The sequence below is a fragment of the Ornithorhynchus anatinus genome, chromosome 9, assembly GCF_004115215.2.
Source record: "Ornithorhynchus anatinus isolate Pmale09 chromosome 9, mOrnAna1.pri.v4, whole genome shotgun sequence".
In the NCBI taxonomy this organism is placed as follows: Eukaryota; Metazoa; Chordata; class Mammalia; order Monotremata; family Ornithorhynchidae; genus Ornithorhynchus; species Ornithorhynchus anatinus.
The window spans coordinates 46273530-46285663 of NC_041736.1; the positions used below are offsets into that span (position 1 = coordinate 46273530).

A 12134-nucleotide genomic window follows, 5' to 3' on the forward strand; every position below is an offset into this window, starting at 1 on the left:
ATGAGAAAATATAGTGATCGCAAGATATTAAAATTTTTTCACTCATTGTTCAAGTGGATTACTTAGGTAAGTAGCATTATTATCCCCTTTTAACCAATACGCCTTGCCCTTGTGTCACACTGTACTTTAATCTCAAAGCAACATCTAAGAGGGAAGGAAGCAGAAAGGGTCAAAGGCTAAAATTTTAGAGTTAGCATTAAAATGTTACTTGATCTTAGGAAAGTCATTTCCTTTGCATATACACACTTTCTCATTTGTTAAGTCTGGTGGAAGACCGCCTGTGTTAGAAGGAGCTCTATAATCAATCAATAATATTTATTGCATATCTATCGCATGCAGAGCACTGTATTACTACTACTTATCATAATAATAACTGTGGTATTTATCACGCGCTTGATTAGACTGTAAGTCCGTCAAACGGCAGGGACTGTCTCTATCTGTTGCCGACTTGTTCATCCCAAGCGCTTAGTACAGTGCTCTGCACATAGTAAGCGCTCAATAAATACTATTGAATGAATGAATGAATGAAACACTGTAACGAGTGCTGGGGTAGATACAAGATCATCAGGTTGGGCAGAGTCTCTGCCCCACATGAAGCTCACCATCTACATAGAAGGGGAAGCAGGTATCACATCTCTATTTTATAGATGAGAAAATTGAGGAATGGAGAAATTAAGTGACCTTTCTAAAGTCACACGGTAAGCAAGAGGCCGATCTGAGATTAAAACTCAGGTGCTCTGGCTCCCAGACCTGGACTTCAACATCTACACTCTGCTGCTTCTCAGTTTCTGAGCACTTGGGAAATACAAAGGAATTAGAAGCCAAAATCCCAGCCCTCAAAGAGGTTACAGTCTAGCTTTGGAGGTGGAACAAGTGAAAAAAAAAATTTCGTTTTTTCAAATGCTTCTGCCCAAAAGACCATATTGTACCTTGATTGATTAGTATGGAATTTATTATTTGGTTTTAAATTTAAGTAAATATTTCTGGGTCAATATAGTCCCATGTTTTTGCACATAGTCCCCTTGTTCAATACAGATTTCATTGTTTTTTGGAAAAAAAAATGGATAAGGTTGATACCAGTATAAAAGGCAATCTTATAACAAATACTTGTTAATTTTGTAATTTATATTGAGGCTAGCTAATTCTGCATTTATGTTGCCCTGCCACGTGAAGAACATGGTGGCATCCATAAAGGAAATAATTTAAAATGACAGTATCAAAATTAAGTGGAAAAATTAGTTTTGTAAAAATAAAACCCCCTGCAAATCATGAAAGCTAAAGCTGATTTCATGTAAATCAATGAGCCTTTTTCACGAATTTGCTTGTATCACACTACTGATGTTAAAAGATATTCAAGCAATAATGCAGTGATTCACAGTAAACCTCTTGTGATTCACTGTCGAGATTCAGGGAAATGCTGAGACTCATCAGTTAAGTAAAATTTGGTGTGGCCAAGCAGATCACCCTGAGGCAGACCGTAAACATGATGAAAATGAGAAAAAAAAGCTACAAAAGTTTGGAAATATTCTTAAATAACTCTTCCACTAAATGCAGGCTCTGAAAGAAATACTGATTCCTCGAAAATCTGTCTTTCTCTTGAAAATAGTATTTAGGCAAAATACACTGTTACCAGAGGAACAAATTGCTACTTACCACGATTCTGTTTCCCGACAATGCAGCGAAGGTGAACTCCTCTTTTGAGGAAGTAAGCTGTAATCTGAAAACCATATCCTGCAAAATTAAACACAGCACATTATGGCTAAAGAATATCACCGGAGGAGAGGAAATGAACCGAAGGCAGCAAGCACCTTGTGGGCAGGGATCTTGTTTATTGCTGAATTCTACTTTCCAAGCACTTAGTACAGTGCTCTGCACTCAGTAAGCGCTCAATAAATAGGACTAAATGAACGAATGAATGAATCCTGTTAATCAACTCTATTGTACTGTACTCTCCCTAGCATTTAATACCATGCTCTGCACACAGTAAATGCTCCATAAAAACCAGTTTGATTAATCGTTTGATATATCAATGGTCAGACTAGGAACTAGGGAGTTAGGAAGCTTCACTGTTCAAAATGGGATGACCAATGAGGTATCACTGAACATTACTTTAGACTGTAAGCTCGGTTTCTGGGGGTCAGTTAGTGGTATTTGTTAAGCGCTTATTGTGCCAGGCACAACACTAATCTTGTTGTGCGCAGGGAACTCTGTTGTATTGTACTTTCCCAGGTGTTTAGTACAGAGCTCTGCACATAGCACTCAAAACCACTGATCGATTGATTGATTGATATTAATTACACCACTGATATTGAAGGGAGAACTAAACTTTTGCATACTGGTGAGCTGACAAGCAGATTGAACACAGAGCTACAGTCTGACAAACGGCTTGAAGAAAACCAAGGCTATGTATTAGCCTATACTAGGGAGATGCTACCAACACCAAAGACTTTTACATCAACCTTACAGAATTTAATGCTGTCATCATATTCTGCTATGGAGCCATTGCCTTCCCACGTAATGACCAATAATCATTTGTATCTATGTTGTTCATCTTGCTCCCGCCGAGTGTTTACGATTTGCGTCGGACAATCTTCCCCATTATATTTTAAGATCCAGGAGGGCAGGGATCAGGTCTTTCACTTTTATTGAACTCTCCCAAGTGACTAGCAACAGTAAATCTATACACTGTACGCCCTGAATATACACTATTGCATAAATTATTTAAATGAATACAGACACAGAACCACCAACAATGATGTCAAACAATGTTTTTCTCAAAAGACACTAGTAATAGTGTTAATGTTTATTAAGTGTAATGCACTGTACCAAGCACTAATCGCTTGAGGAAGCAGCATGGCCTAGTGGATAGAGCATGGGCCTGGAAGTCAAGTGACCGGGGTGATAATCCCAGCTCTGCCACTTGTCTGCTGTGTGACCTCAAACAAGTCATTTACTTCTCTGTGCCTCAGTTACCTCATCTGTAAAATCGGGATTGAGTCTGTGAGCCCCACATGGGACAGGGACTGTGTCCAACCCCATTTGCTTATATGCACCCCAGAGCTTAATACAGTGCCTGGCACATAGTAAGCACTTAACAAATACCATTATTAACAAGAATCTGTTAGGGAATATATCAGGTGAAATATCAAGAATAAATACATATACAGTTGACTGCATATAGGACTAAGAGTATGAGCTGGGGAATGAAAGATAAACATTAAGATGGAGAAACATTAAGATGGAGAAACCTGGTGAAAGGTTTCGAAGTCAAATTTAAGGATTTCGTCTTTGATGCCGAAGATGATGGGCAGCCATTAGAGATTTTTGAGGAGTGGAGAAAGACGTGTGCTGAGTGATATTTCAGGAAAATGATTCAAGCAGCAGCCCGAAGGACAAAATGAAAAGGAGGGAGGTTGGAGTCACGTAGATCAGTGAGAAAGTCGATACAGTAATCATGACTGTATTATGTCAAGAGTTTCAACCAAGATGGTGGAGAGGATGGGGCGAATCCAGAAGATGGAGGCAGTTCAGCCAATGTTTTGGAAGAAGAATCTGCAGGATTGAGCAGATTTGTGAGCTGAATGTGAGATGTGAGCTGAAAAACAAGTAATCAGTGTCGCGAGCTTCTGGGACAGCGAAGATGGTGGAGTTATAGATAGTGACGGGAAAGTTTGGGAGGAAGATGAGATGGTCAGTTTGGAGCCTGTTGAGGTTGAGGCATTGGCAGTCCATCTAAGTGCAGATACAAAAGGAGGCAAAAGGAAATGCAAAGCTGAATAGGGGAAGATAGGTTGGGTGTAGAGAGTATAAGAAGCATGGCCTAAGTAGAAGCAGTGTGACCTAGCAGAAAGAGAATGGGTGTGGAAGTCAGAAGACTTGGATTCTACCACATCTCCTATATGAATAAACTTCTTTGTGCCTCAGTTCTTTCATCTATAAAATAGAGATTAAGGCTGTGGAACATGGATTGGGTCAAACCTGATTATCTTGTTATCTACCTCAGTGCTCAGTACAAGTGCTTGGAACATAGTAAGCGCTTAACAAATACCATTAAAAAAACCCAGTAAAATATCATTTAAAGATAGCAGTAAAATAGGGGACTGTCAGAAAGCAGCATAAAATCTCCCCTGCTGTGTGGCAATGAGGTGAGAGAGCAACCTTTCTCCAGGAGCAAAGGACTCCGGATTGGGACTCCTTGATTAGAAAATGATGACATTTCATGGGATCAATATGTCAGTGCTGAAATTGGAGTCGGTCATCTGTACACCTTCAACTCGGTGACATCCAAGTATATGGAGAGAATTTGAAGTCAGTAGCAAATTTTCAATATGAAAATTTCTTTTGCATATCAATACATATCTGAGGTATCTATTTATAATAATGATAATATTTGTTAAGCACTTACACACTGTATGATGCATATGTACATATATATACATATATTTCTGTTAACAAGTAACCTGCTTTTAAAGAGGATCTCTGCAAAGGGAAGACTGTCCCTTTCCAGGCATTTACAGTGGGCATTATGCATTTAAAATGAATTCTTAACCAAACAGATAATAAGTGAGCAACAAAATTTTAATACCTATGGACAATGGTAGAAGTTTGTCATAACATACAATGATTTAGAGCTGATTGGCTAGCATTACACTATTAGCATGAAAATGATTAGTGAAAGAACAAATCTGTGTCTCAGTATAAACACTAGTCGGTCCTTGAGAACAAAAGCTCTTCTTTATCCACCATACAATGGAAATGCAAGCTCACAATCACTGTCTTACCCATATTCTACAGTTACAATACCAGGGCTGACTCAGAAGTGCCTTTTCCACAACTTGATCAGACCTTAGGTGTCACTAAATTGTCATGTCTCTTGGCAATGTGAGCATTTAATCCAATTCCTGTATTTTTTTTTCAATGTTTTTAAGACCTGCTTCACCCTGGAAAATGGATTTAGCTTTAATTTTCAGCAGACGCTCTAAGAGAATCCAGGATTCTTCTTATGAGCCATTTCTCACACAAACACATCATTAGCTGGAAATATATACTTACTCAGATCAGAGATAGAATTGGAATGATGAGAATGCCAATTTGCCTCGCCAAACCTGGGTCAGATGGTAGAGATCTGGGAACACAGTTCAGTGTGGACCACAAAACTTAGGTACCTGTCTGTAATTTATTTTAATGCCTGTCTCCTCACTCTAGACTGTAAGCTCCTTGTGGGCAAGGAATGTATCTGTCAACTTTGTAGTACTGTAATCTCCCAAGTGCTCTAGACTTGGCCTTCCTCAACTAAGACCTCATTTCCTCTTCTGCCACTCTCTTCCGTGTTGCCCTTATATTTGGATTTGTACCTTTTACTCACTCCTTTCTCAGCTCCACAATACTTATGTACAGCGTGGCTCAGTGGAAAGAGCCTGGGCTTCGGAGTCAGTGGTCATGGGTTCGACTCCCGGCTCTGCCACTTGTCAGCTGTGTGACTGTGGGCATGTCACTTCACTTCTCTGTGCCTCAGTTCCCTCATCTGTAAAATGGGGATTAACTGTGAACCTCACGTGGGACAACCTGATTACCCTGTATCTCCCCCAGCGCTTAGAACAGTGCTCTGCACATAGTAAGCGCTTAACAAATACCAACATTATTATTATGTACATATGCACAATGTCTTTATATTAATATCTGGCTCCCTCTCTAGACCATAAGCTTATTGTGGGCAGAGAACACGTCCACCAACTCTGTTATACTATACTTTCTCAAGTGCTTAGTACAGTGCTCTGCACACAATTAAGTGCTCAATAATTATAATGGTTAATAAATACCACTGACTGAATAATTAATGCAAAGATGCAGAGTGGAAATTTCAGAGCTCCCCCATCCTGGAACATATCTGCTGAAAGAAGCCTGGAGATCCAAATTTTCACTATATTTTATAAACGATTTTTCCTTCGGTACGGAGTTTGCCACCTCTAAGCATGAATCACATTTAAGCACTTTCTCACAAATCAATCCAAGGAAAGAATATCTCAATTCCTTTCAGGAGCAGCATGTGTTTATGTTTTTATAAAGCTTCCCCGCTATGAAATCTCACATATCTTGTAGAGTATAATTTTCAGGTGTTTCCATTCTTGCTTTTAAAATTTTAATGGGAAATTTCCTATACAACTAATTGCTTTGTAGAAAATAACCTGGCAGGTTTAGATTTAGCACAAAAAAATACAGAGTCTGTAATTATGTTGGTAAATAGTACTCTGTGCCATTTTACTAGATATCTTTTCTTCCTTGGGAAGACTACCTTGATACTTGACTTCTCTCAGAAAGCAAGTCAAGATGTGACAAGTTAATAAAACACTTTAAAATGATGAACACCTTGTAGAGAATTTGGAGACGGTCCATCAACTTTATTAACTGCATATTTAAAGAATATGATTAAAGGAAATGATTGTTAGCTATTTCCACTCTGGCATTCACTACCCTTCCAACATACCATAGGGGAGGTTAGCCAGATCAAAGATTACAGACTTGGTGCCCTACGTAAACAAACTGTCACAGGAATGAGTACAGTCCTTTCAGTCAGTAAGTCGGGCACTGAAAAATGCACAAGAAGATTCTGACATTCTCCAAATTTACAGAAGTGAAAGATAATTCTTCCTAAATAAACACCTACAACATTTTGAATTTTTTCTTTATCATGTGATTTCATTCTGATTAAAATGCCAAACAAAATATATAATTCTGCAAATCTACATTTGCCATAAAATAAATATTTCATTCCTGAGGTAATTTTAAGACTGGAAGTGATTTCTACATCTGTTTATGTGCCTGCTGCTCTGGTATTTTGTAAGAGTCTTTAATGATTTTGGCCTGACAGCCATAAATATGGGATAAAAATGGATTTTTGAAGCATCGATATAGAATGTGTTCACCAAAGTATGGAACAAAATGTTACTGACATCTATGTGGACACATGTGCACATATATCTATTGTCTTTTCAATCCTCTGTTAGGACAATGCATTTGAATGTATGTTTATGTAACAAAGATTCAGTTTCTCAAATGTAATGAGGTTTTGAGATGCTATTAGATGAAGTTTAATTACGGACAAGTGATGCATGCAATCTCCCCCTTATTAAATTTCATTGAAAGATGCTTTATTTCTGGGAGGATACAGGGAGATTCAAACTGGAACTGTAATTGCTATAAGGAGCTCAAAAGGCAACGTCACTTGCATGACACCTGAGATCTTCATTTATGTGATAAATATATACAATTTTATGGAATTTATAAAATATATATGCATATAAATAAAATATATACCCACATTCTGCAGCGAAAAAATGGCTTCAAACCAAATACTGGAAATCTTCATTTATGTGATTATATATAATATGTACGTGTATGTGTCTGTTTTGTATATGTGTGGTTTATGTGTGATTTATATCTTTTTTAATGGTACCCGTTAAGCACTTACTCAGAACTGGCATAGATACAAGCTAATCAGTTTGAACACAGTCCACGTCCCATGTAGGGTTCACAGACTTAATCCCCATTTGATGGATGAAATAACTGAGGCACTGAGAAGTTAAGCGATTTGCCAAAAATCCCACAGCAGACAAGTGCTGGAGCTGGGATAGAACCCAGGTCCTCTGATTCCCAGGGCCATGCTCTTTCCACTAGGCCAAGCTGTGATATCCATCTGGTCTGCTCTTACTCTCTAGCTTCACCATTCCTTTTGTTAATAAAAGAAAAACTATTATTACCAAATGCCAAATATGGTTCATATAACACCTGTAGGTGCTCTGGGTACTGATGCGATATGATGTGAATTACTTATTGATGAATATGACGTAAAATCCAATGATTATTTTGTGTGATTTCACTCGGCAGTTACATTCTGATATTATAAAAAGTTATGTGCAGTTAGTGCTCACCAAAGGGATGAGCTGAAAGTGAGTACCCCTCACTTACCCACATATAAAACAATCAGTAATAAAGAAAACATCCCCCTATCCCTCTCCCGGCACTGTGCTTCAACCTCATTTAAAGAAACCTGCTCCAGAGCAATAGGGTAACTGAGGTTCTACGGTGCCCACGGGTTATTTGATGTTTAAGTTGGAGTTCTCCAAACTGCAACTCCAGAGGCTAATAAGAGTCTGGAATACTTCTAGTAGCCTTCCTCTTCTGCAATCTTTGCATACTTCCCTCCACCTTGCTGAACACTTTTGGTACAAAACAACCGATCTAATGTTAGTAGCGAGTGGAGAAGGAATGAAGAGAAAAATCAGGAAATGACCAAGGGAAGCCATGATACATTTTAACTTGGAAAGCGCCTGAGAGAGCAGCTCCCTCTATTCTGGCCTGTGTAGATAACATGACAGGCAGACATAATGATAGCCCAGGTCCACCTATTTTCTCACTTGAATGTGACCCAAGGAGAACTCTAGCTTAAACGAATGCCTTTTAGGTGAGGCTAAAGTACCAAGGACTTGGTGAAACAGAAAATTTTACACTTAACAATTGGACTCCCACATTTCTAAACCCGCATCTTTAAACCTCCGCAGAAGTATCCTCTGAAAACGTTTTATTTAGGAAGATCAGCCAGTTTCAACAAGACCACATTATTGACCATCAACTTATAATTTAGAAGAAATACAGTCACAAGGATTTTTCTTCTGCTTTGCTCTTCCCACAGAGGGAACACCCACATTCTGAAATGAAAAAAAAAAATATGGCTTCACACCAAATGTGCCTTCTTCTTATTTGCTAAAGAGTTCAAGAAGTCGTCTTTCAGGTCCAATGGAAAGGGCAAAGGGAAGAGAAGGAATAGCAAGATTCAGTGGATAAAGAACCATCTATCCTAATAAAGATTTTCTTTGAAATCTTAAATCGTGCATTCCAAATGACTCTATTAGTGTTCCAAAGAGTTCAGGAACAGAAACCCTAGAAAACAAAATGTGATTTGAACAAATTCAATTCAAAAAAGAGTGCCGTTCAGTTTTAAGTAGTAATGCTCTTTGGTGAGTAATGCGTTTTGGAGGAGTGGTAATTTGCTCTGGTTGTTATATTTCACAGTCCCAGGATACTGAGAGGAAATATCAGACACTCAATTTTGACTGTAAAACTATCCAGCATCACTTGTTTTCCAGAGGACTTACAGCCAAGTTGACTTGAGCTTCCTCAGGGCTGCCAAGAAGAGTCTGTGGTACAGTGTACGAGTGGAAAGCCCTCTCCCACGGCTATTAAAGACCATTCATCTGGGAGCCTGGGAAAATGCCTCTGAGCTGCTGAGCTATCTGGAGTAGCCTGGCAGGTGTTCGCTTCCCAGCAAGTTCTGGCACCTGCATGACTCAGCTGCTGAATCCAGCAAAAGTCTTCTCCAAAACCACAAGGCAGGTCCAAGGAGGCCCCCAAATATTTGTGCATCTGAGACTTCCTTATCAGGCTAGCCTTTTTTAAAACTGCATCTTTCTAAATAACTAATTTATCTTCCCGGTGGCCATTTGAGAGGGCAGACAGGGCTCTGTTGATTTAAACGTCTCCTTTCGTTGACAGACTACCATATTTTAAATTCTGAAAGGGCATGAGAGTTTACACGCGATTTAACTGAAAACCCAACCCATACACAATTTGCAGATGTTGAGGAGCGTATCAAATAGGCAAGCTCTTAATTTAAAGACGCTTTGATTTTTAGCAAGAATAAATTTGTTCACAGACTAAATTACTCTCGCAAATGTATTTAAAAGGATATTCTTAAATCCTTTCCCTTCTTTGGCGACAGCACAGTTGACCTAATCTAGTGGTGTTCTACAGTTGCAAAACAGGAAATGGGATATTTTTATTTCATGTTCATTTTTTCCTCCTCTATTCTACAGGGTGGAGGAGGAGGCATTGGGGAAACTTCAAAACTGGTCATTTCATTGTTTGGGGGACTTTGGGATTTTTTAGAAGAGACACTTGGAGTTTTCCATGTTTAAAAAACAAATTTGTAGAGACCGTTTGGCAGGCCGAATTCAAAAATATCCTTGGACATTGCTGCTTATGGGAATAAGCATTTCTGGCAGATTGGGAGATAGTTCACTTAGAAAGAATGAAGTTCAAACCTTTTGTGAATCGTTTACTTCCCAGCACAATCATAGGCTGAAATTCATGAATGTCAGAGTTGAGTCCATCCTACCATTTGAATCTGCTCAAAATTTCAGTCATGAATGCAGCATCTGTTCTTTTTCTTATACTGCCTCTTTAAAACGTTTTTTCTGCCCTCACGGAGTGTGACTGCCCTGGTTTTTGTTCATCAACAGTGGCTATGTGGAAATACATTCTCCTCACAAGTCTTTGTGCAGCAGAGTTGGTGGCTCTAAGGGTGGGCCCAGTGCAGGTGGCTAGCTTACAGGACCATCTGATGTTAAGTGTAACTTGTAAGTAGTCCTGATGAAACTGCTAAAATGATGCTGGATATGCTTTTTGTGGTATTTCCAAGTCTCACAGTTGCCCAACCCTCTTCATTTCCGGCTAAGAAAGAGTCAAAAATCTTCTTTGGTACAGGATCCTAAGTGGCACAGCACCAGCCTCTTGCAGAAATTCTTGCACCCGGCCTTTATCCCGTACTTTAAGCTCATTTTTCCTTGTTCTATTTTAGTGAAGGTAGAAAACATCTGGACACTACCCTGTACACCTGAAGGCAGTTACTAAGCTGCTTCTCAGCTTTCTCATCTCCACAGAAATCTCAGGTCTTTAACCCTCTCTTATTCAGATCTATCTCATCGTTGTGAACCTTCTCTTGTGAGCCTTCTTCAAGCCCTTTTTTAAATGGGAATCCCATTACTATAACCCAATACATTAGTAAAACTAAGCTAAGTGTAAAGGGAAGATTACCTCATGAATTTAACTTTGCACATTTCTATTTGTACTTTGCAGGATCGTGCTTGTTTTCTTAAGAAGTCCACTACCTTGCTGATTCATGGTTCATTATGGTCATAATAATAATAATAAAGGTTTTTTTTAAGCACTTTCTAGGTGCTAAGCACTGTTCTAAGGGCTGGGGTAGATACAAGGTAATCAGGTTCTCCCACTTGGGCTCACAGTCTTAATCCCCATTTTACAGATGAGGTAACTGAGGCATAGAGAAGTTAAGTGACTTGCCCAAAGTCACACAACTGACAAGTAGTAGATTCAGGATTAGATCCCACGTCCTCTGACTCCCAAGCCCATGTTCTTTCCACTAAGCCACACTGCTTCTTACAGAGGTTCTTAGCTTCAATTTCTACTAAGCCACACTGCTTTTTATAGAGGTTCTTACCTTCAATTTCAGTTATCAGCAGTTTTCCCTCTCTTTTTTTCATGGTATTTGTTAAGTGCTTACAATGTGTCTTTTCATTACCCTCCATTTATTTGGGAACTTTTCTTTAAAGTGTTTTGCTCTTATTGAAGTGGAGCTATATAGTCTTCTACCTTTCAATAGTCACTGTCTTATTCCAACATTCAAGTCACTAAATGAAACTAACACCAGACAAGGGAAGAATGGATATGAAACACACTTATATATCTCCATTTAAACAATGAGTCAACAACAAGAATTCTAATTTCATCTGCATAATTGCTCTCCGGTCTAAATAAGCATAGCAAACTCACGCAAATGGATGGGTGACAATAGAATAAATGCACTTCTCCAGGGGATACTTTAAAAAGCTATAGATTCATTATTAATTGACAATGATTAAAGTAATATATGTCTTGTAAAATTATTAATAATGATGGTATTTGTTAAGCACTTTCTATGTGCCAGGCACTGTTCTAAGCGCTGGGGTAGTCGCAAGATAATCGGGTTGGACAAAGTCCTTGTCCCACATAGGGCTTACAGTCTTAATCCCTATTTTACAAATAAGGGAACCGAGGCACAGAGAAGTCAAGTGACTTGGCCCAGGTCACACAGCAGACAAGTGGTGGAGTCGGGATTAGAACCCATGATCTTCTGACGCCCAGGCTCGTGCTCTATCCACTAGGCCATGTTGCTTCTCTAACCCAATGTATGAGTATTAAAGAAAATGCAATTGGTGAATAGAAATATTTTTACTGAATATTTGCAGTTAGAGTGAACAGGGCTTTCAGGGAAATAGCCCAAGCCTGGGGGAGGAGAGGAA

At 39.0% G+C, this 12134-nt stretch overlaps 1 protein-coding gene across 1 annotated transcript in view; it reads right to left on the bottom strand.

The window, feature by feature from the left end:
* Positions 1-12134, bottom strand: part of LOC100084389 (SLX4 interacting protein) — a 167137-nt gene that overhangs the window by 30044 nt on the left and 124959 nt on the right. Inside the window, 1 exon segment of the mRNA XM_039913006.1 lies at positions 1654-1731. Coding sequence (XP_039768940.1) covers positions 1654-1731 — 78 coding nt within the window.